Consider the following 24,761-nt stretch of genomic DNA (forward strand, 5'->3'; position numbering starts at 1 on the left):
ATTTGCATTTTAATCGAGATTTGAACGCAATTGTTTGCATTTCATATGTTTATGTCGTCACAAGAAAACATAATTAATAATCGCTAGTCAACAGAGTTTAGTCGAGCCCAATGAAAATGGACATTGACTTTCATATTAGTGGTAATTAAGAGTAATTAATGTGGAGCATGTGCATTTAGCCAAAGTATTACTGAAAAACATGGCACACAGCCTATTATTATCTGCAATTTGTCAGGAGGTAAAGAGAGGATTCTACTGGATGTGTTCATGGTCGTCTGTGGGTTCCAATTTCCAACAATTACTGGCTTTGTCCAACAATGACCTAATTTTTTCAGGTCAAGAAACCCCACGATTTATTTTATTAATTACTTACCCACTAATACCTCATGATTGGATGGTGTATTCAAATTGTTATCTCTAAGTACATATCTTCACATGGATCACATCTTATCTTGAGAAAATTTTCAATTTTCCAATCATATTTAAAAAGTTGGTGTGTCGTGGTATGAATTTAAAGTATAATAAATATGTCGGTAAATATAGTTCAGTTGATTGAGCTCTTTTATTCGCTTATATAGCCAAAAGTTTGAAATTTTAAACACCCAATTAATATTTGTATAAACTGGCTTTCGAAATCACTTAGAGTAAAAAAAAAGTATTTGTTAATGGTTGCATGAGCCATAATTGGAATTCAATTCAATTACATAAGCTCCCATTTTCCTATGCAATAAGACAAGCCAAACCCAATCAACTCATTTACTCAACTGCTACAAGTCCAGGAGGGGGGCCTGCCTGCCTGCCTGCCTGCCTAGTCATGCAGAAAATAATTGCACCCCTTCTGATGGATGTATTATTGCACACCTACACGTTTCGCGGCGTCGTTTTAATAATTAGATCATGTATTTATTTTAGTGGTACAAAAAAGATCACTTCAAGTTAGGGTGTTAACTACTATTATGTATTATGAATGAAGAAGATAATTTTGCATGTTAGGCTGTTCCCTTTTTAAGATGCATGAGAACTACATCTTATTTTCAGTGACGAGGGGGAGGCCCGATTTATTAGCCGAAAGGGGTTGGTTTTTTGAAAGTTTTTGGGTGGAAAGAGAAGAAGTGCTTTCACAAGAAAGGATCTTTTAATTTTTTTTTTATAAAATAACTTAGAGACTAGGAAAGGCCTGTGTTATGTACTAAAGAGCTCCCAAACTTCAAGTTAGGAAAGGCCTCACACATCCACCTAACCATTTACCAGCCAAACGTTAACACGTGGACAACATATATTGGGTGATGTGAAACACGTGTGATCGTTGGGCTTTTACATGTGAGCTAACCCGCTCTAATACCATGAAGAAAGTTGAGGTTCCACCCCAAAACCAATTGACAATAATGGGAGTAGCGCAATAGCTAGGTCCCTTAACTTTTCAGTATGGGACATTTCACCTTCACATTCTCACACCTTGTACCAGTAAACCCATTAAGGACAGGGTAAGATTCACCTTTACTCAACATGAGATGTCCCAAATTGCATTTTATAAGTCCAACTACAACTCAACCATCAAAGAAGTTATTTTACTCAAATATGGTCTTGCAGATTCCAACAATTACTAGCTTTGTTTTAGAACCGTTCTACCCTTATGAAGGCCAACTATTTTGTTCCAATCAATTACTACATGTTTGTACCAAATTTCCACAACCCTTACGGATGCCAACTGATTTCTTTTAAATTTTTCTTTGTAATAGAGGTTTTTGCTATACCCTCAATTTCAAGACAATTTCATTGCTGTCCTCATAATTGAATAATATCCAAAGAATAAAGCAACTCCAACAAAATAAAAAGGAGAAACAAACAACAGAAAAACAAGAATTTATAATAAAAGGTTTATTACCTTTAACCGTGCGCACTATAATCTCTTTTTTATTTTTGTTTATTTTGTTTTTCTTTTTGCAATGATTCGATGAACACATTATGACTAACATGTAATTGAGATGTATCACAACCAGCCTCCTATAGATCATTGGTGGATGAATAAGATCATACATGCGCTAGTTTTAGAATCATAAAAAATATAGCAGTTCATAGTTCTGTTGGAAGAATACATAAACATATTTAAAAACCTGCTTAGGAAGATTTTATTCTGTTGAAAAAGTCAATCCTACTACAAGGCACAGTCGTTACTTTCACAAACATAATCTGTACGAACCAGCAAGCACAGCCCAACGACCAACCAGAGATCAGCCAAAAATTTTCCCCTTCAAGTGCCATTAATAAGCAATAAAGAATATTAGACTGCATGGTCACTTCTTAGTCTGCTCTGGATTGGCCTGATCGGGAAGACAAGATGATGCCGACAATGAGGCCATAGAGGGCCAGTGCTTCAGCAAAGATGAGAATAAGGATCATCCCAACAAAGAGTTTTGGCTGCTGTGCATTAGCTCTGCAAAAGAAGCTCAGTTATTCCAGAGGTGCACAACTTCATTGAAATTAGGCCGATACGATGTAGAGACCATGGAGCATTATCAATCTCAAATCATGTACAGGGCATCCAATGGAGAAATTATGGGAATATCTATCTAGCACAACAAGATAATGACTTCTAATTATTAAAATGATTCCCCTCTCAAGTGACAAACACTAGCCTGACATAACCCATGAAAACTTGCTAGGCAATCTTTCATCTTTACTCCTTTTGACCCATGCTGCCAAATTATAGTCAAACAACATGCTAGTTGTGTAACCAAATAATAGTAATTCTAAGCTCTAAAGTTAACTACAATTAAAGGGTCCTGCAACTAACATTTTCATTTTAAATGCGACACATACAATTGAGACATTAGGATAATAATCAGGTCAATGTGGATTATAGTTATAGGCTATAGCCAAACACCAAACTAATTGCAAGCTCTAAATTAAAACCACTTTCAATAGTTGTTCCTGAGAATGATGTTTTTTGTTTTACATGACAAACAGACATTGACAATTGTCTCATTTGCAGGGCCACGGGGAAAACTACCCTGGGCATGGACTATAACTTTTCACATTGCCACAAAACATTTAAAGATTTCTTGGCCCTTGCATAGTTTATAATGTTTTCACCATCCATTGCCAGACCAATACCTTTATCTTTAATTTTCGTTCTTGAATCTATCAGACCAATGGCTTTAACTTACTATCCTTGTCTAGGAATTTAACTTTTCATATTGCAATAAAAACTCTTTCTTTGGATTTTCTAATTTACAATGGTTTTGCTGATCCTCTATCACACCAATTGGTTTTCCCTTGATTTCAGTCTTGTTAGAAAATTCTGGCTTGCATATCAATAATTCGGGATTTAGATTGAGAGGTGAAGTATTTCAGTTCGAAATGACAGTCAATAAGAAAAGCTGACGGCCAAACTCTGTAATAAGCAGCTTCTGTAAGAAACATTTAAAAGAAGTGGAGAGAGAAAGACCAGTATTTCTATTTCTGCAATTAGATCAATTTTGTTTACTACTCAAAAGAATGTTCAAGGCCAAATATGGCTGCCCTACATATGTTGTGTATGGATCTCAGTTTCTATGGTTTTGGATCCTGCCTTTGATAAAAAAGACAGAACTAATCTAAAAGAGAAAGAAAAGGAGTTCTGACTCGTATAGCATCCACTTCAATGACATTTTTTGTCATACACATTACCATACAACAAACATACCAAAACAGCAGCAGACAACATGAAACAATTATGCGCATGCCTATGTACTCAAAAGAACATAAAATCATACCTTACACCAGCATCACCAACTATACCAATTGCCATTCCAGCAGATAGCCCAGCGAGACCACAAGCAAGACCAGAAGAGAGATGTGCATAACCATCAAAAAGATAGTATGGCTTGGCCTTAGGGTTAATTCCAGTACTAATGATAACAGCAATAATAAGGCCATAAATACCCAAAACTCCAGCCATAACAACAGGAACAATGGACTTCATCACAAGCTCAGGCCTCATCACCCCCATAGATGCCACACCAACACCACTCTTTGCCGTTCCATAGGCAGCTCCCATACCTAAAAAAACCAATTAAACCCTCACATCAAGTACAATAAACCTTCAACGGGCTTCTAACAATTTTTACAAGAATCACTAATACTAACTGTAAACCAAGCCAGATAGATCAATCAGCCTTTTTTGAGTCATTGGGTTTATGATTATTAGCAACAAAGATTCAAAATTTAATAGAGATCCATGTTAACAACTCTAGAAATCCTATCAGCAGACCATAGAAGTGGATAAACAACGAAGATTAAAATACTATGATGGCCTCATCATAACCAACTAGTAGAATAATAACCAAATCTAGCTCGTTTCCAGCAAAAGATTTGTTTTTCAGGGTCCCAAATGATAAATAACCCAAAATTCAACCGAGAAAACCCAAGTTAATCACAACTACAACTTCACTTAATTGCTTGTTATTATAGAAACGAAGTTCAATTGACAACCCAATGAAACAGATACTCAATTGATCAAATCCAAAGTAGATCTAAACTTTCTCGGGAACAAAACACATCGCAGAAAGCAAAAAACATAGAGACAAAAAAAGGAGTTTGAGGTTAGCGTTTGGTTACATGAGAAGACGAGGGCTGCAGCAGCGCCGAGGAAGCCGAAGAACGGCGCCGTTTCATCGCCGCTGAAGGTTGAAGATGACATTATGGAGCGTGGATCTGGGACGACGTCGTCTGGATCTCAGAATTTTGGATCTCTGGTCTCTCTTCTCTCCCTCAGTGGTTGTGTTTCTCGTGCTTCCGCAAGCCAAAGTCGTCGAAAGGAATTGTCTAACTGCTTTATAATTGGCAGACCCGACCCGGATCATAGTCTAAAATATCCACGAGGATGTTATCGTTAATTCGAGTCACGGATATTTCGGAATGTATTCATATACATATCGTATAAATATTAATAATATCGAAAAATATCAATGTAATGGGGAAAAAAAAAAAACACACACACACACACAAAGGAAATTCAAACCCTTGCCATTGCACACCTCCAACGCCTTAACCACCATATTGCTTATATTTTTGTGATAATATGTTAAAATATGTATATTTATATTGTTTTGTTTCCTTGCAAGAATCAGATTTTCACATGAGAATGTGAGTCTTTGACCTTTTCTTTTGGGATGGAACTGAGACCCAATCTTCAAATGATTTTGCTTATATACAACGTCAACCAATCTTGGATCCATATAGGTGGTATGTTAACAATTACATGCAAAACTAATTTTGGGATTTATCATTTGATGATTACTCTTTACAATGCACTTACTCTACACATAGAGATGATGAAGATATGAAAAAATTTGAACCTTATAGGAACTCTATGTGGTACTAAGTCACTCATGTATCTTACCATGCAATGTATAAAGTGTAAAATATTGTAGTAAATCATTATATATAAATGATTATTGTGTGTTTAATCTTCTTTCATTAATTACTACATAATTTCTACATTTATAGTGTTTGTCAGCACGCTATATAATCAACTTAAATCAGTTAAACCCATCATACAACACATTTCCTTCTAATTTTTTGTGATAAATTAATAGATAATTAACTAAATAAACATCCTCCAAAGTTTCAATAAAAATTTCCAAGTTTTTCTTATAATTGTCGTGGTTTTTATTCAATTTTTATTGATAACAATAATATCCCGATATTTTCATTGAAATTTCCGTGTTTTTGGACTACCAATATTTCCGATACCATCAATATTTTAGACCTTGACCCATACCAATATCTGCGTGTCGACCCGTCGACAGTTGAGTTGCGTACACTATCATTGTGCGCCCTCGTGCTCAACTGTTGATCATCTTCCGTTGTCTCGATTTGGGCCGTTCAATGCGTGCTGCGTGTAGCAGATAGACGACATGTCATTTTCATTCTTTTGGCGCAATACAGCCATTGGTTCTCCAACGGCCCAGATTGCACCGCTTTTAATTTCGATCTGAGCCCTTACTTAAACCCAATTTTAAATTATTGAAATCACCGCTCCCCTTGTGCGTATAAATACCCCCCAAACTTTTATTTTTACTCAACTTGCTTACTGGTTTCTTCAACTTGAGAGCCTCTCACTCCTACTTAAGGTAAATCTCTCTCTAGTTTTATTTAATTTCAATTAGTTAGTTTTAATTAGTTTAATTCTAGTTTAGTTAGTTTAATTTTGACTTTTGTTAATTTAGAATTATTGCTTGGTTTAATTCATTGTTAGTAAAATATGGAAAGAAAAAAGTATGAATAAAATACATATATGTTTTATACGACAAAATTTGTGAAAAGTACAAATGTAAAGTTCGGCCACTATATAATATTTTAATATAATTTATTTACAATTGATAATATATATGATTTTTATTCAATAATATATGAAAAATATGTGTATAATACGTGAATTTTATATGTATTATTGAAAATTTTGAAAAAATTGTGTGTATCAAACGTGAAGAATACGTACATACGTGTATTGTATGTTTGATTTAAAAAAAATTGTATTTCACTGTACTTGTACGGAAAATGGAAGTATTTTTGAAAAATACATACGTACATGTATAATACGAAAAAAATGCTAATTAAATAGTCTTAATGAATTAATTTAATCATTTCGAATTTAGTTATTAATTTAGTTAAATAGTCTTATAATTTCCTAATTAGTTTACTTACTTTAAATTTTGTAATTAAGTAATATCTTGGTCTTATTTAATTAATTCAATTAGTAATTAGATTTTAATTAGTGCTTATTGAGTGAATAATTAGTATTTAAATATTTTAATTAATTTCAGACTTTAAAAATTAATAAATAGTAATTAATTGTATTTAATTATTTTCTAGACTTTAAAAATTAATCTTGTATTTCCAAAATTATTTAAATAGTTTCAATTATTTAAAATCCTAGAAAAATATTTTAAGTAACCAAAAACATTTTAAAAATTATTTTAGTGTTCCACAAATGGTTTTTAGCCTACAAACCCTAATTCCATGTTCCGAACCAAAAACCCTAATCCTGAACATTTTTCGAACCTATTCTAAAACCCTTTTCAAGCCTCGAACGCTAACCCTAAACTTACTCTAGGGCACTTAAGACTTGATTAGCTTGAATACTAACTTAACTCAACCTTGGGTTTTACGATTAGGGTGAAGGAATTATTAAAACTTTAGTTTCATTAAACCACAAATGTGAGATTACATATAATCTCTAGGCAACGGAAGCAAAGATTGAATCTTTGAGTTTAAACAAAAAACTAACCCCAAGTATCTTTTAGGCGTAGTTTAGATTGTTCTACGCTAAACATTCTTGAGTCAATCACCTTGTAGGATGGGCCTTCTTTGGTTTATCAAGGAATCACCAAGAGAGGTGACCTACAATTTCTCCATACCAAGGCAAGGAGGAAGATATGATGCAAGCTAGGGAGGAGCTTGATATCCTCTCACTCCTCTCTTGAAACTAGCTCAAAAACCATAACTCTTCTAAAGAGACAAAGTGCATATTTATAGCCCCACAAGAAGGAGGCCAAAGTCTCCCTCTAGGTAGTAGAACCGGCCATGGGGTCCATGTTGGGCCTCTTAGGCTCATGTGGTCATCCTATTATGCCCACATGTCATAATAGCTCCAAGCCCAATGGGCCTTGAACCCGTTTTGTAGTTTAGGCCCAAATTAACCCGCATTCTCTTAATTAATTTAATCTCTATTAAATTAATAATTCTATACTCATCATCTTTATTCTCTTTCCATCCAACCTTATTGGTGTGCATATATTGTGAATTAAAATCCCTTTTTAATTTTCCCTTTATGAGGACTTAACTTTGGTGTGTGTCCTCATGGCTTTCACGAACCATGAGTGATGTCTAGTAACATGTCACGGTTGCCCAAGCCAATATAGAATGAGGTTGTGAACCTATTTAGTTGGAATTTAATTCACAATGTATGTGATACTCACCCCTATTATTTAGTGTAGATTACGTTTAGGTCGACTAGCTGGATCTTGGTTAGGTAGTTGGTTGGGCCCTAATAAATTAGGAGCCTATAAATAGTAACCATGGTAGAAGGCATGATAATTTGGTCCACAAGACGCAAATTCCATACGAGAAAGTGTGGCATGCAAATTTGGAAATTAGTATGAAGAAAAATGGTAACGAGGCTTGCTCAAAAGAGAGTCCCTATATGGACTTACTTTCATCTCATATTTCATGTATAAAATGGCCCAAGCTAAACATTAATCCTTGTTCTAAGATCGTCAGTTGGCAGCAAGTCCAAGTAGGGACTCGCTTTTGAGCAAGTCTCGTTACCATAATTGGCCAACAAAGACATACAAGTTATCAAGAAAGGCCTCGTTTTGTAACTATTCTTCTTTTTATCATATATTTTCCTTCTCTCTCTGCCAAAGAAAAACGAAATGGTTACCAAACATTTACTTAACTTTTTCACGGACTTCAACACATATTCCAGACCAGATGCTCCCAGATCCCAGATTTCAACCTTCCATTAGAGCTCTTTCAATCCTTGAGTCCCTTGGTATATCTCGGTCAGAATATTCATTTCGAACTCGTTCTTTCTGCATGCAGTTGCTTTCTTTTACTTGATGACGTTCTTTTTCATTCAGATTGATATCAATATTCAAAGTCGTTTCATTATTCTTCTTCCTTGATGACAGTTAGTTAAGTAAACGCATAGAATTTAAATCAGATGGTGATCCAAGTTCTTCATATCAAGAGAATTAAAAGTGGAAACTGAGTAAATCCATTAACACAATATTTTTTATATAATTATTTTAAGGCCTTTAATAAGAGCAAAATTTGATTTTGTTGATTCATTTTGACATGATATGATAATTAGAAACTATTAACCCAATTATATAAAAAAAATGGAAACTGAGTAAATTCATGTACATGGCTTGGAATGGTAAACTCAAAACTGAGCCTATAATTATGCAGTGGCTCATACAACACCTATTAAGAAATTGAAAATATTAATTAACCATTCTTTTCAATCTGTCAAAGTTTCGTTTCTCATGCTTATCGATAATCTCATTCGTTTAGTGTTTGTGCTATCTTCGTGTTCGTGTTAAATAACGATTAACTCTATAACTCGTTAATTAACTTTATGTCGAATTTAAGTTGTGTTATTGTACCAAGCAATAAATTACCATGACACCCCCGCTACCACTGAGAATAACGGTGAAGTTCTTGAAACTTGTGGCTCTTATTTGAATAAATCTAAACCTCTCAAAGCATGTTGTTGATAGAAAATAGAATATACCCAGCAGATATTAGAAAATGCTTCCCCAAACCTTCAGATTGTTGCTTTTGTAATAGCAACGGTTTTTCCAAACCAATAAAACAGTAAACAGTTTCTCCATATTTCTCTCTCTCAAAAAGTTTCTCCATAACTTCATGTAACTTATGTCACTGTTCCAATTAGGGTTGCACATGCCTGTCGATTTTCAATTAACCAAGCCACATGCCTACCCGTCGATCGGAAAAAACAAAGAGATGCAATTTCACATGCCCTGATTCTGTGACCAAAAAAAAAAAAAAAAAAAAAAGATTGCGTGATTAATAAGGACCACTAGGCCAATACAAGGCCACCAAGGCCTAGAAATGGTTGGTTAAAAGAGGACAAAAAGATTGTGCAGAGGATAAATGATAAAAGGTTGTCAAAACTTGGGCTTATTTTAGCCAGCGTTTGGGACTTTTTGCAGCCTTATTTCTGTACTGGCTTTAGGCTAGGGTAACTCTCAGCTTAGGAAGGCCTAAGAAGCAACAAAACTAGGATGAGCTAGGTTTTCACCTGACACCTGTATGCCCTAATCCCCTTTCGTTTCACAAGCCGGCTAGTGACTAGAGGGTAGGGACAATATTTATCAAGTCGTGGTTGGAGTGTACTTGACTTCTTATAGGTTAGGAGATAGATATTTGTGTGGGTAGAAAGGAAGGAGGATGGTATATATTTAAAACGCTTGTCTTTTATCTCATATATGTGTGTGGCAGAGTATGGTTCAGTTCGATATATGATTGTGGTGTTGATAACGAGGTCGGCATGGAGAATTTTTCATTTTCTATGGTCGGTTATAGTTGGTTATAATCGGTTATAAGTCGATTACATAACAATCATGCGATTTATATTATGTCTCTCGTCTCGTCACTAACGCAATATGATGAGTTCGTGTATAATTGTGATATTGATACCTGAGTGTCAGTGAAATGATTTTTACTTCTTCTTATATTAGTTTCATACAACTATGTGTCATATGTCTCATCATTACTTAACCTAATTGGTGACGAAATATAAATATGATTGTACATGATAGAAAAAAAACTTTTTCGTAGAGGAACTTTGCTTAAAGATATTATATATACAATAAGTGATACAAAACCATACTTCGTAGAAGAACTTTACTTACAAAATGAGATTAAGACATCATAATTCATTATTAGGGTCTTGTTAGGTGACTAAGGTCTAGGTTTGATTCCTCCCGTTCATAATTTGCTTACCTTATCTCATTGGGTATTGCAGAATTACATTTGTTTCTCATTAATTTTTTTACAAAAGACTTGTGTCACGACCCAGGAGCCGCAAGCCACCTTGTCGCTATATCCTAAAAGAAACTAGTCATTGAGGCTCTCTGCAACTACTTCTGAAGCCTGAATTGGTTTACCGATGTGGAACTCAACACGCCAACCTAGACTAGACTGTTACAACCTGATTGATTACACTTTCATTCCTTGTTTTTAGGTTTATTTTTTTAATAAATAAAAGATAGAGAGAAAATGCATAGACGACAAAAGAGAGAGAGAACGATTGGAGGAAATGGGTGGCATAGATGATTGGAGGAAAGGGGAAGGAGGATGGATGAGGGAGAGAATGTGCGCACGGAATATTACCTAAAATGAAAACCAAAAACCAAAAACAAATAATTCCAAATAGCTTTCAATTTTCCAAATTTTTTTTTTTTTTAAAGACGAAAATATTATCAAACGAGCAATAAGATACCGCAACGTCAGCCCGAAAGATTTTAAGACCCATAACATCCGGACTAAAATTTAAAAAAATCACTGTTGATTTCATTATTCATGTGGACCCAATCACCTTTTCCAACATAAAGTTTCTTTTTATTTTATTTTATTTCATTTTATTTATTTAAATTTGCCTGCTTCCTTAATTATTTCATGCCCATGCAGCTATATAAGGTCACAAGGGGCACGAGGTTTGAGTACTCACAAGCATACAGAACACTGAAAATACTCATACACGAGAGAGAAGAGAGAGAGAGAAAAAAAACAGACTGCAGAAGTCGGTTTGTGTTTGGAGAGTGAGAAAACATGTCCACCATAACTCTCAACAATGGCTTCGAGATGCCGGTCATCGGTCTCGGTCTCTGGCGCCTGGAGAAAGAAGAGCTCAGAAACACCATCTTAAACGCAATCAAGCTTGGCTATCGCCATTTTGATGCTGCTGGTATGAACCCTTCCATCCCCTCACCTTCTTCTTATTTTCTTTCCAAGATTGACCATCTTTTCTACATCTTTACATTAATATTCCAATATCTTGTGAATAAAGACAAATAAAAAACAAGTTTTTTTCTTCTTACTGTAATAATAGCGTTGTTGAGTTGTAAAAAAGAAGGGTTTAACTTTTTATTGTTTATACAAACGATAATTTAAATCATTCTAAAGCTTGCTATTTTGGATAACTGACTAATACCTTTGTTTATCCGGACAAAAAAAAAGTGCACCACCAACAACATGCCAAATTAGAATAACTAAGGTGCAGTTTGATGAGGGAAGGAAAAGAAATGAGTGGCATACGATCGTTCCTATGTTTTTGGACCAGTCAAATATTTGCTTCACATAGGATATAGGAAAATCCCGACAAAAAAAGAAGAAGGCAAAACTACAATCCTGGTGACCCTAAAAACTAATATAAATTTTGTTCTTTTTGTTCTATAATTTAAATATATTGTCACTTTTATTTATGAAATTCTGAATATATATGCTGCAGCTCATTACAAGACTGAGGTAGACGTTGGGAACGCAATTGCAGAAGCAATTCAGAGTGGGCTTGTCAAGAGGGAGGAACTTTTCATCACCTCCAAGGCCAGTAGTCTAATTGCCAATCTAATGAAGTTGCTTAATTTTAAGAGTAGTATTATTATTAGACCTTATCTCATATAATTTGTTATGTTCATGTGTATATAATTGCAGGTTTGGAATTCAGACCATGGGCATGTGGTTGAGGCCTGCAAAAATAGCCTGAAGAAGCTTCAGTTAGATTATCTGGATCTCTACCTTGTTCACTACCCATTAGCCACCAAGCATAACGGTACCCCCCTCTCTCTCTCGTTTTCTTTCGTGATTGTGTTAGGATAATCCAATTAAAACATGACATGTGTCTAAAACCGATAGATGGTATGTTTCATCTAGATTGCAACGAAATGGTATTTGATCCATTGCTTGTGTGCTCACAGGAGTTGGTGCAACTGCTAGTCTTTTGGACGAAAATAAGGTGTTGGACATAGACGTAACAGTCTCCCTGGAAACGACATGGCACGACATGGAAAAGACCGTCGACCTCGGCCTAGTTCGTAGCATTGGTCTCAGGTAAATGTCACTGAATCAAATGATCATCGGCTCCTTTATGTTAATGTTTTTTTGTCTTGGTGGGGAATTTTTTTTTTTCAATTGGTCTTGTGTCCTAACAGAAAAATGATGATATTATATGCAGCAACTACGAGCTCTTTCTGACCAGAGATTGCTTATCTTACGCCAAAATCAAGCCTCAAGTGAGCCAATTTGAAACTCACCCTTATTTCCAGCGTGAATCTCTCGTCAGATTCTGTAAGAAACATGGAGTTATACCTATGGCCCACACCCCTCTGGGGGGTGCTACAGCTAATGTCAAAGCATTTGGTTCCATTTCACCTCTGGAAGATCCAATTCTCCTTGTAAGTATACTCTTTCTACTGATACGAACGACCGATCATGCAATCGGAAGAACATGTGATATGTGCGATCCAGATTCTCATTCTGGCACGAGAACATTAGGCATTCATAAAATATTTGTTCACCTATTTCTCTTACTTTTTCAGGCTCTGGCTAAAAAGTACCAAAAGAGTGTGGCCCAGATTGCTCTGAGGTGGAACCTTGAGAGGGACACACCAGTGATTCCAAAGTCCTCAAAAGTTGAGAGGTTGAAAGAGAATTTGGAAGTTCTTAACTTCAAGCTGGAGAAAGAGGACATAGAGCTGATCAATACCATAGACAAGAAATTCAGGACCACTCTACCTTCCTTATCTTGGGGAGTAGATGTTTATGCATAAACTGCGTAATTCGAAACCCTCCGAATCACTGCTTCCACATGTTCTTCAAAGGGTAACAAAAAGGGAAGCAAAACAGAAACCCTCATGAATTTTCACTTGCAATAAACTGAGCTTTATGTCCTCCAACAATGCTCATTGTATCAGTTAGTTCGAAAACTCCATAATTTTGTACATCTTTGCATTAGGCCTTGCAAAGAAAAGTCTAAATAAAATGAAGGCTGTTGTATTTGTTTGGTATTAATATTTAATAGAATGATCATTAAAGTAATCATATGTATAGTTTGGTGTACCAATTACAGATTGCATACCTATTTGTTGCTACATGCTTCTTTGGATGAAATTGTACAGAGTATCAAGTTACAATGTACTTGCTTGTATGTCAAGATCAGCAGAGTTGTACATTGGAGACTTGTCAGAGGCTCTCCTATCCAACCCTTCTTTCTGTTAAACAAGAAAAAAGAGTTTGGGAAGGGCATCAAAGTTTTCAATCTTTCCATCGGCTTGCTGTGGGCAGAAAAGAAGCTACCATAGTGATTGTTCAAGTGTGTATAAAAAAGCTTTACGATCACTTACCTTTGCACAAGCTAATATATGTTTGCACTTAGTATACAAATGGAATAATGGCAAGCCGATTACTGGGATAATTCTTGAACTTCTTGAGGTACCACCTATGTGTTTCCGCGGATGCAAATACCAAGTTTGACACCTGAAAGATACCCCAATGAAAGAGTAAAGTCACTATAGAAGACATCGGTCTCTTGTGCGTGTGTGGACTCTTGTTCTCTTGTGTGTGTGTGTGAGCACTCTTCTGTATGCATGTTTATGTACATTATATTTTCAGCACAAAAAAAAATCATACCACAAATCCAAAAAGTAACCAGATTGTAGGGTCTGTTCCTCCACTAGCAACCACAAGGCCAGCATATATAACCTTCATCATCACCAGAAAAGCAATTAACCATATAAATCAAGACTCAGGAAGAAAATCCAAGTTAATCATGAAAAAAGAATACTCCTTAGGCAGGCAGTTAAGGGAAGCATGAGACTTACTATCTCAGCCAGATAGTGTGGAGATGAAACAACTTCAAACCAATCACCATGAGGAATCACATATTCATCATTTTGTCCACTGTGTTCTCGTAATGAGCCCTGTTAAATATATTCGTATGTCAGTGGACAGCATAAAAGTGAATGCAAGGAGGATTGAAATAAGAAACCACAGATTTAAATTCCTCTAATCAGCTGTATGAAATGATTCAGTTCAGTGTATATTTCTGCAGCACCTCGTGGATGTCAGGTTATTCCATTTTGTTTTTTATATTTCTTCAAATTTAAACAACTTAGTATGATTTCTTAGGGCATAGAATATATGTTTATTCGAACTGCAGAAGAGAGAGTATGTGTGTGTGATGAAACATACAAGAATTGCATGGCAATTGCGCTGATGGATCCAGCCCCAAAAGAATATAACCGCACCAGTCCATTGGAGCCAACGAAGCCTCAAAAGAGAACTCACAAATTCCAACCAATCAAATTCCATGTGTTGCACAGTAGTCTTGCCTTTGACAATGAACTCAGCCACTGCATTCAATGAAAATTTGTACACCTCCAGAGCATTATTGCAGCAAAGTGACAATGGTGCTGCTGTGTAGAAGCTAACCTCAGAAAATAACATAAATCAGTAGAACATCTATCATGTATACAGTAAATGTGAAAGAACATGGGAAATTGACATCTGCAAAACATTTCTCATTCCAGAACAAAAAGGTTAGTCAGTTATGAGTTCCCATAAATATATGACTCCTAAATTTTACAATTATTAAAACAATATCTATTATCTAGAAGAGAGTACATCTTGCAAGAAAGAAAAAAGTCGGAGATGTTTTAACCAGGCTTAACCTATGGAAAACTGCAGTAGCAGTTATAGAAAATATGAATTTCAGCCAGCTTTCTTACGCTTTATCATTTGAGATTTGGTTTTTACAATGAACAGGAATAATTTGGAAGTGGTATCTCAACTTGTATTAACAACTGTACCATTAAAGATGCCGTAAATTAATGACATATTGAAAGCAGTTGAAAAGATGCACGCTGCAAATCAATATATGTATTGCACAAAGCCAGTATCTTTAGTTAATTCAAACTATCATAGCAAAAAACTGAATGGACAAGGGTTTCTGAAATAACTTACAAGAGTCCAGTCAGATATCCGAAAATGTGCATCCGAGCAGAGGAGCTATAGTTGAATACATATATTGTCTCAAAGAGGCGCCTCAAGACTTGAACTTCCATCAATAAAAGCAGAAAGACAGAACGCCAAACGCCATATCTATAACTTATAGGAATCGAATGAGACTTGTGCCATGAAAAGATGTGTGAACCTCCAGTCAAGTGGCCGGCGAATGTAGGATAAACCAATGGCACTGTTTTATACGCATACATCCAAGTTGTAACAAGGAGTAGGGTTGTCCACACTACAGCCACCAGATAGAAATGGCAGAAGAACTTTTGAGGAACTGTGAACTTCTACAATACAAGAACAGGAAAATTTCTGAAGTTTGAAAATGAGAAAATTGATCATGCAAGGAACTAAAGAACAAAACTAAATAGAGAAGATTCCATTGCTGCAATTTTTTGAAAACTATATAGGCAAGAATATGAATCATTCAAACTCTTAGGTCATGCTATCAACCAAGGAAATATTCCAAAATCAGAAAATCTCTGTTTGTTATGGAGAAAATGTTGGAAATGAAAAGTAAACGTGGGAAAGCCTCCTCACTTCTACTCAGCCCGGTACAAAAATTCACTTAGTTAAGAGTTTACATCCTCCAAAACTCATCACAATTTAAAATTTAAACCTTTAAACTTTTTTATTTTCTTCCACTTTCTCCCCAACCAAATAGACCATAAACCTAAAAAGACAATCACAATCAATCAATCACTAACCTGAGAAGAAGATTTCATGATCTTCCCTCTCTTGGTAAATTCCAAAACAGCTCCATGAAATGAGCTCAGCCTAGAAGAAGGTACAGAAGCTATGAGTATAGGCAGTATCGCTGCAATCCAAGCTGTTCTGAGCAACCCAACAAGACCCACCTCCATTTTAGCAAAAACCCAGATCAGAACAGAGCTTAAAGAGTTGAAAAAGACTAGTCTCTCTGCCAAAGGAAAGCACTGGCTCAACTGGGTCTTCAAGAGCAAGCGCCTTTTTTTTCTTTGGAGAAACAGTGCATGGAATGCACATAAAAAGGAAAAAAAAGAAGAAGAAAATCTGGAGAGAAATTTAATTTATTGTAGAAATGAATGCAATCACGAGGTGGTGGGCACGAGTCGTCCAAGTTGATGAGATACCATTACCAGGCGTGAGGTGAGGTTTTGGGATAGAACTAAGTTATAGGCTTATAGCACAGTATTGAAGGATTAAACGACAGTCTGTTCAGGGTCGTTTCGGGCTGTATTAACTTCCGCCATTTCACAATTTTTTTTTCCAGAACTACAAACCTCCCAAACCATGGGTCATTACAAACTCATACCCATTGACCTAGGGGTGTACGTCGGTTCATTACTAGTATTTCAATTAAAATTGGATTGGATTGAATCAGTCAGTTTGGGAGAATTGAACTGTTGCCCAGATTCCAAGCCTTCTAATCGATCCAGAAGTGATCCAAGGTGGTAATAGTACCTGTTCTTATAAGATCTATCTGTTGTGATCCTTTTTTGTTTACTGTTTTGTTTGCTTTCTATTCCCTTTCCTTGTATTAGAGAGTGATAGGACCGTTACCCACACTACATCACCCTGCACTATCCATATCACCCTTCTATTTTCATTGCAATAGCTAGGAAATGGTTATCATTTTCTCTCGGTATGCTTGCCATGTGGCAACATCCAGAATCATGTATAAAGTACCTAATAGCTGGTACAGAGAGGGGATTATGAATGAAATATGTTGTTCCTTTAATTTCCTTATCTGTATTTCCTTTTCTACATTCACGAACCTACCATTTGGTATCTAGAGCATGGTTGCTTTTCATGGGAAAAAAGTCCCAGGCCACCCTGGCGGCAGAGCTCGCCACTGTGGCAGAAGTCGAGATGGACCTACTGTCAAACAAAGTAAGGCAAATATTCAAATATGCTCATATATGCTCATATTATTATTCTTCTCCAATATGGAGGTATTTATACACGTACAAAGATGTGTTAACCCTAAATAAAATAGGAAATATATATAAATTACAATAGGAAGTAAATCTCTATTACAATAGGACTAAATAATAATTGGTAAGTAACCAAAATTCTAATGAAATAAGGAACCAAAATCCTAACTAAGTAAGGACTCGTCAACACTCCCCCTCAAGTTGGGCAAAGATATTTCGCACGCCCAACTTGACAAGCGAGTCACAGAACACCATACTAGCACCAATTGTAGAGAAGGTCTTTTCGTCAACCACGAGTGAAACAAGTGACAAACTAAAGCAAAGTTCGCAGCGGAAACACAAGAGCAAACCCTAAAAAATAGAGCACATAGCAGAACACAGAAACCCTGTGAGCACAACAGCAGATAAGGTAGAACATATAAGCCTATGAGCACGACAATAGATAAGGCAGAACACAGAAGCCCTGTGAATACGGCAAAAGCAAAGGCAACCAAACCCTAAAAATAGGGTAAGGCAGGGTAAGGCAAATAAAGGCCAAGCAAAGGCAAGGTGGGAAGGCATGGCAAAGAAAGCCTAGATAGGGCAACAAAACCCTAAAAATAGGGTAAGGCACGACAAAGGTAAAGCCTTACCCTAAAAATAGGGTAAGGCAAGGCATGGCAAGGCAAAGCCAAACCCTAACAAATAGGGTAAGGCAAGGCAAAGAAAGTCAAGAGCAAAGGCAAGGTCAACGAGCATGACCACAATGGAAACACACCAGCAAAGGAATGAGCAACAATATTGGCACCAACAAGAGCAATAAGGCAGAGACATAACAGACATCATCAACAGCAATACAAGGCATTGGCACCAGCAATAGCAGAGACAACTTCTCTTCACTCCCCTTCTTCCCCTGAAGAGAAGGGGTTGATGGAGCCATATGATCAATGGTACTTGAGAAACATGCACTGACTAACACTGAGATGTAGCAGAATCAGCCATGGCAAATAGGTGGTTAAATCGCAGCGGAATAGATGAGCAGCAGTGTCACTCCCCCTCAAATCCAATGATGTATGAGAGTCGAGATTTGGAGAAAGTAACACTCAAATAAAGTTGCAACACTCCCCCTCAAATCCGACACTGGTAAAGGGTCGAGATTTGGAAGAAGAGAAATTGAATAATAGTAAATAGACTCAAACATGCCAGTCTCGTGGCAGAAACAAATGCAAGATGGGAAGGTGGTAGGGAGGTGGATGAATTTGTATAGATAGGGTAGGTGATGTTGACAAATGCGAGAGGTGTTGATAAAGGAAGAGACATATGGTGCAAAACAAGTCAATAAAATAAAGGAAACAAGTGGAAGACAGAGTGCATGAGGGATATGGGCAAGACAAGAAGCCGGGACAATGCCGGCAACACAGAGAGAGTAAGTAGCTGTGCAAAGGGAACAACGACAGTGTGGATTGGCTGGGATAACTTTGAATGAATTGGTTTTAGGCTGGTATGGTAAGGGATTGCAGATACCATACGGGCCTAGAAACTTAATTGGAAGCTTGACTTGGGATGTGATACCAAGTCTGTAACACAGAGGAAGAAATCACGGCAGATATGGCTCGGCGAGCGTTGACGAGGCTCGCGGAGGAAAGCAACGGCTCCGTGAGTGGTGACGAGGCTCACTGAGTAAAGAGACCTATTATGAAGTTTTAAAGATAGAGAAGCTGGGACATCAAGAAAGACCATTTGGCATACAAAGATGAAAAATAAAATTTTTGGGATAGTAGCAAAGAAGCATGTGAAGGCTAGGTGCGGTGAAAACACATATGAGAGGATGAACAAAAAAAGATGACTATACAAGATGAAGACCCATGATGGGTTAGGAATGAGGAGTGCCAACGACTCTCAATTTGGCAGAGGTTATCACAGGGGAACACAGCAAATACACAAATACTGTAGATGCACGAAGACAGGAATGACACGAACACAGCAACACAACACACAAACCTAGGAGGGCACATAGGGCATCGGTAGGAAAAAATATGAGGCTAGAACACGGGTGAGCACAATACACAGGTCACCAGAAAAGTTGGCTCTGATGCCATGTCAAACAAAGTAAGGCAAAGATTCAAATATGCTCATATATGCTCATATTATTATTATTCTCCAATGTGGAGGTATTTATACAAGTACAAAGATGTGTTAACCCTAAATAAAATAGGAAATATATCTAAATTACAATAGGAAGAAATCTCTATTACAATAGGACTAAATAATAATTGGTAAGTAACCAAAATTCTAATGAAATAAGGAACCAAAATCCTAACTAAGTAAGGACTCGTCAACACCTACAGCGTGACCATCTGGAAGCTCAGTTCCAGGAATTTCAGAATATGGTGACCACTGTTTCTCAACGCCAAGACGTGGTACAAAGCGACGTCGCAGAGATTTTGAAAATGCTTACAGCATTAAGCGACCAACAAACCCAGAACTTGACCTTCCAGAAAACGGTGATGGATGAACTTCGGACCTGACGAGCTAGAAGCCCAGTTTTTCCTCGCCCTCCTGTGTCTCCCACCCACCATCCGGTACCAACGCCACAGTTGCCGTCGGCATGGGCAATTCCGCCTACAGGTCCGATTCTCGGCTATAGCCAACCAAGTTTGGCTTCCATGACCACCATGCCTCAACCATCGATACCCACTTCCACGGGTTCACCAACAACCCAGATCTTACCAAACCTCTCCACAAACGCAGGCCCAAGTTTCATACTAGGATCGCTCAGATCCCATCCATCTCAAGTCACCACCCAAGTATCCCATCCATCACAGGTCACTACCCAAGTACCTACATCAAACTTTTCCCCCTTTATTCCACTCGGTCAATTTCCCCACACTATGCCGAGCCCTAATTCCATGTTTAACCAAAATACCTCTTACAGCTCCATGAAACTAATGAAGTTGGATCTTTCGTGTTTCTATGGTGAGGACCCATATGGGTGGTTAGCAATGGCCGAACGATTACTCGACAACCATGAAGTGGAAGACCATAGGAAGGTCATGGTGGCAGCGATGCATCTGGGTGGTGACGCCGCCCTATGGATGAAGTGGTTCGAATCACGATACCTACGCGACTCATGGGTCGTCTTCTCCGACATGTTGCTTCAGCGTTTTGGGCCCGGTGAAACCCTAAATGTCAATATGGCCTTGTCCCACAGTAAACAAACTATGTCAGTAGCTGAGTACGTGGGCCTTTTCATTAAACTCTCCTGCAGAGCAGTGGGCTGGACCGATGAGCAATTGCTGGGCACCTTTGCAGGTGGGCTTAAGGAAGATATACAAGATGACGTCATTGCCTTAAAACCACAATCTCTGGCCCGTGCCATGGAACTAGCCCAAATATTTGAAAACAAGCTGAAAAAGAAAACAGGTCAAATGAATTTTAATTCCAGGTTTACTAGTTCCCAATCCACAAACCGTTACAAACCTTAAAGCACACCTAATTTTTCTTCGACACCCTTCTCTCCAATTTCTAAAGCCGCTACAGATCACTCGCCAACCAACCGCCCAATTTTTAGTCGGACTCAAGCTGAACTTCAAGAACGGCGTTAGAAAGGGATGTGCTTTAGCTATGATGAAGCTTACTCTCCAAGCCATCGTTGTAAACAGCCCTACATCTTGATGATTGAATCCGAGAACTTGTTAGACGGGGTGACTGAATCCACCCCCGAAATCCCAGAACCCTGCTATGATGAAGAACCCCAACCTTCCATTGAGGACACCACCACACACCTCAATGCGATAGCAGACTGGAAACGGACCCGCGGAAGGGCAATGCGTTTACACGATACCATTGAGGACATTCTGATCATGGTGTTCATTGATTCGGGGGCAGATCATAATTTTCTTAACCCCAAAATAGCCACACAGCTGAAGGCAACCATTGATGCTAAGAAGACAGAAAGAATAGTGGTTGCCGCGGGTCAGTCTTATAGCACAAAAGGTATGGTTTATGCTGTGAAAGTAAAACTCCAGGCCTATGAATTCCAAGGTGATTTTTGCCTCCTCTCTGTATCTGGGTGTGATTTAGTGTTGGGGGTCGAATGGTTAGAGACATTGGGACTCATTGGTTGGCATTTCAGAGAAAAGTTCATGGCGTTTACAGTGGGTAGCAACAATTATCGTTTACTGGGCAACAAGGGCAATGGGACCAATGTCATCCCACCAAAATCTGCAGTATTGGTTGTGCTTGCAAAAGATGAGCAATTCTAGAAACCCCAGCAAACCACAGAGTCATGTGTACCACTCCACTGGGTGTTCAAGGCTTATTAAAGCAATTTTCTGATTTGTTTGAGGACTCTATGGGGTTACCACCCTCTCGTGCCATTGATCACCGTATACCATTGCTGCCAGAAACCGGACCTATTAATGTACGGCCATATCGATACCCACATTGGCAAAAGGCCAAAATTGAGTCTCAAGTGAATGCTATGCTGGAAGCTGGGATAATTAAGAGGAGTTCGAGTCCTTTCTCTTCCCCGGTACTGCTAGTCAGCAAGAAAGAAGGGACTTGGAGGTTCTGTGTTGATTATCGCGCTCTAAATTAGGTGACAGTCAAGGATAAATTTCCAATACCTGTCATTGACGAAATGCTAGACGAATTGAATGGTGCAGCCTGGTTCTCCAAACTAGATTTGCATTCCGGGTACCATCAAATTCGTATGTAGGACGCTGACATCCAAAAGACGGCATTTAGGACACACGAAGGGCACTACGAATTCCTTGTGATGCCATTCGGCTTATTCAATGCTCCATCCACATTCCAGGCACTCATGAACGACATCTTCGGCCCTTATTTGCGTAAGTTTGTCCTTGTGTTTTTTGACGATATACTGGTATATAGTCGGACTTTGAATGAACATGTCCACCACTTAACTACTGTATTTGAGGTGTTAAGGTTTGCTCAACTCAAAGTGAAGGCTTCTAAGTGCACATTTGCTCAGTCCACTATCGATTATTTGGGTCACACCATATCTGAAGCAGGAGTATCAGTGGATAAGATGAAAATTCAATGCATTGATAATTGGCCAAGGCCTGAAACGGTAAAGGGGTTGCGTGGTTTTCTGGGATTAGCGGTTATTACCGCAAATTCGTTCATCATTTTGGTACAATTTCCAAGCCCCTTACAGATCTTTTGCGCAAAGACAACTTCCATTGGAACCCAGCTGCAGAGTTTGCCTTCCAAGCCCTCAAAATTGCCCTGGCAACCACCCCTGTCCTCCGTCTACTAGACTTCTCCAAACAATTTGTCGTGGAATCTAATGCCTCTAACAATGGGGTTGGTACCACTTTGTCCCAAGAGCAACGACCGATAGCATATCTTAGCAAATCCTTATCCGAAAGGCATCGCTATTTATCGGTTTATGACAAGGAGATGCTGGCAGTGGTTCTGGTAGTGCAACAATGGCGACCATACTTGCTGGGTCGCCAATTTAAAATTGTCACAGATCACCAAACCATCAAGCATTTTTTGGAACAACGCATAACCACTCCAACTCAAGAGAAATGGCTGCTCAAATTACTTGGTTACAACTATGAAATAGAATATCGTGCTGGGCCTGATGCTTTATCCAAGAAGTCAGAGTTATTGGCTATTATGGGTTTATCCACTCCCATTTTTGACTGCATCCCACAGATTCAACAAGATTATACTTCTGACAATAAAGCTCAGCAACTCATTAGCCTTCTCCAAGCTTATCCTAATGCTAAACCCCATTATTCATGGCAAAATAATTGCCTTTACTATAAGGAGCGCATCTTTGTCCCTGCTTCTTCTAAATGGCGTACCATGATCTTGGAGGAATTTCACTCCTCTCCAATGGCGGGACACTCAGGGCAACTCCGCACATACAAGCGCATACTCCGTAATTTTCGCTGGCCAGGTTTGAAGAAAGATGTGCAAGCATTTGTAGCAGCTTGTGACACTTGCCAGAGCCAAAATTATGAAGCTTTACATCCACCTGGGTTGCTTCAGCCTTTGCCCATACCTGAATCCATTTGGCAAGACATTGCCATGGATTTCATTGAAGGATTACCCTTAGTCAAAGGGAAGAACGCCATCCTTGTCGTCGTTGATCGCTTGTCGAAGTCTGAGCATTTTATCCCCATCAAACATCCTTATACAGCTTCACAGGTTGCAGATTTGTTTATTCGCTAAGTTTTTAAGCTCCATGGGATGCCACGGACCATCGTGAGTGACAGGGACCCAACATTTACAAGCCAATTTTGGACTTCTTTCTTTGCACGCCAGGGCACTAAACTCTGCCATAGTTCAGCATACCACCTGCAATCCGACAGTTAGACTGAAGTTCTCAATCGCACGTTGGAACACTACCTTCGTTTTTTTGTGGGGTACACACCCACGTCCTGGGTTTCTTGGTTACCATGGGCCGAGTGGTGGTATAACACCACCTACCACTCTGCCATCAAGATGACTCCATACCAAGCGGTTTATGGCCAACCCCTCCCTATGTAGAATTTTATACTCCAGGTTCATCCGCTGTCCAAGCTGTTGATCTAGCCCTGCGTGAGTGTGACTCTTTATTACGACGACTCCGACAGAATATGCAAGTTTCTCAGGAGCGCATGACATTTTTTGCAAATCACAAACGTTCTGAACGCCATTTTGCTGTGGGCGATTGGGTTTTCTTGCACCTTCAACCATATCGGCAGTCCACCATGGGTACTACTAATTTCCCCAAGCTGTCTCCACGATTTTACGGTCCATACCAAATCCTTGCTAAGATTGGAGCAGTGGCTTACAAGCTTGCCTTACCACCTGGCTCAAAAATTCATAGTGTCTTTCATGTTTCATTGCTCAAGAAGAAAATTGGTGCTCACTTCACTCCATCCCCACCACTTCCTCCCTTGCGCCCTGATAGCTTTGTGCAATAGACACCTGCAAAAATTCTGAATCGCGGGCTTTTCAAACACCGCAACCAGCCTGTTGTTCGTTTGGCTGATTCAGTGGTCTGGTTTACCTAAGGAGGATGCCACTTGGGAGGATGCTACAGACATCGAGCGCCGCTTTCCTCAATTCCAGACCTGAGGACATGTCTGTTTTCATCGAGGCAGAATTGATAGGACTGTCACCCACACTACATCACCCTGCACTATCCATATCACCCTTCTATTTTCATTGCAATAGCTAGGAAACGGTTATCCTTTTCTCTTGGTATGCTTGCCATGTGGCAACATCCATAATCATGTACAAAGTACCTAATAGCTAGTA

The 24,761-nt window shown here is 38.3% G+C and overlaps 4 protein-coding genes across 4 annotated transcripts; 2 read left to right on the forward strand and 2 right to left on the reverse strand.

Moving 5' to 3' along the window:
• Positions 1 to 1,988: 1,988 nt before the first annotated feature.
• On the reverse strand, positions 1,989 to 4,805 carry LOC110750331 (V-type proton ATPase 16 kDa proteolipid subunit). Its single transcript, XM_021950640.2, has 3 exons — positions 4,600 to 4,805; positions 3,756 to 4,041; positions 1,989 to 2,434 (listed from the first exon to the last, which is right to left on the reverse strand). Exons 1-3 carry the CDS (start codon positions 4,679 to 4,681, stop codon positions 2,302 to 2,304), a joined length of 501 nt encoding a protein of 166 aa, XP_021806332.1. The 5' UTR covers positions 4,682 to 4,805; the 3' UTR covers positions 1,989 to 2,301.
• Positions 4,806 to 6,022: 1,217 nt separating this feature from the next.
• Positions 6,023 to 13,611, forward strand: LOC110750328 (NADP-dependent D-sorbitol-6-phosphate dehydrogenase-like). The gene is made up of 7 exons (XM_021950638.2): positions 6,023 to 6,116; positions 11,206 to 11,482; positions 12,026 to 12,120; positions 12,229 to 12,346; positions 12,492 to 12,624; positions 12,749 to 12,968; positions 13,113 to 13,611. Exons 2-7 carry the CDS (start codon positions 11,347 to 11,349, stop codon positions 13,341 to 13,343), a joined length of 933 nt encoding a protein of 310 aa, XP_021806330.1. The 5' UTR covers positions 6,023 to 6,116; positions 11,206 to 11,346; the 3' UTR covers positions 13,344 to 13,611.
• A 305-nt stretch (positions 13,612 to 13,916) lies between these two features.
• Positions 13,917 to 17,094, reverse strand: LOC110750327 (3-oxo-5-alpha-steroid 4-dehydrogenase family protein). Its single transcript, XM_021950636.2, has 6 exons — positions 16,290 to 17,094; positions 15,535 to 15,869; positions 14,764 to 14,998; positions 14,394 to 14,492; positions 14,203 to 14,274; positions 13,917 to 14,049 (listed from the first exon to the last, which is right to left on the reverse strand). The coding sequence occupies exons 1-6, from the start codon at positions 16,443 to 16,445 to the stop codon at positions 13,945 to 13,947; spliced, it is 1,002 nt and encodes a 333-aa protein (XP_021806328.1). The 5' UTR covers positions 16,446 to 17,094; the 3' UTR covers positions 13,917 to 13,944.
• Positions 17,095 to 24,094: 7,000 nt separating this feature from the next.
• LOC148292421 (uncharacterized) lies at positions 24,095 to 24,424 on the forward strand. The gene has a single exon (XM_088245812.1). It carries the CDS (start codon positions 24,095 to 24,097, stop codon positions 24,422 to 24,424), a length of 330 nt encoding a protein of 109 aa, XP_088101938.1.
• Positions 24,425 to 24,761: the final 337 nt, after the last annotated feature.

This window comes from Prunus avium, chromosome 8, assembly GCF_965620075.1.
Source record: "Prunus avium chromosome 8, drPruAviu1.hap1.1, whole genome shotgun sequence".
Taxonomy (NCBI): Eukaryota; Viridiplantae; Streptophyta; class Magnoliopsida; order Rosales; family Rosaceae; genus Prunus; species Prunus avium.

Coding starts and splice junctions, on each gene's coding strand:
- LOC110750331 (XM_021950640.2), bottom strand. CDS start 4,681: ATGTCATCTTCAACCTTCAGCGGCGATGAAACGGCGCCGTTCTTCGGC. Junction 4,042..4,599: donor TGCAGCCCTCGTCTTCTCAT/GTAACCAAACGC, acceptor TGGTTTTTTTAG/GTATGGGAGCTGCCTATGGA. Junction 2,435..3,755: donor GTTGGTGATGCTGGTGTAAG/GTATGATTTTAT, acceptor CTTCTTTTGCAG/AGCTAATGCACAGCAGCCAA.
- LOC110750328 (XM_021950638.2), top strand. CDS start 11,347: ATGTCCACCATAACTCTCAACAATGGCTTCGAGATGCCGGTCATCGGT. Junction 12,121..12,228: donor AACTTTTCATCACCTCCAAG/GCCAGTAGTCTA, acceptor ATATAATTGCAG/GTTTGGAATTCAGACCATGG. Junction 12,625..12,748: donor GTTCGTAGCATTGGTCTCAG/GTAAATGTCACT, acceptor TATTATATGCAG/CAACTACGAGCTCTTTCTGA.
- LOC110750327 (XM_021950636.2), bottom strand. CDS start 16,445: ATGGAGGTGGGTCTTGTTGGGTTGCTCAGAACAGCTTGGATTGCAGCG. Junction 15,870..16,289: donor TCATGAAATCTTCTTCTCAG/GTTAGTGATTGA, acceptor CTTGTATTGTAG/AAGTTCACAGTTCCTCAAAA. Junction 14,275..14,393: donor CACACTATCTGGCTGAGATA/GTAAGTCTCATG, acceptor GTGATGATGAAG/GTTATATATGCTGGCCTTGT.
- LOC148292421 (XM_088245812.1), top strand. CDS start 24,095: ATGCAAGTTTCTCAGGAGCGCATGACATTTTTTGCAAATCACAAACGT.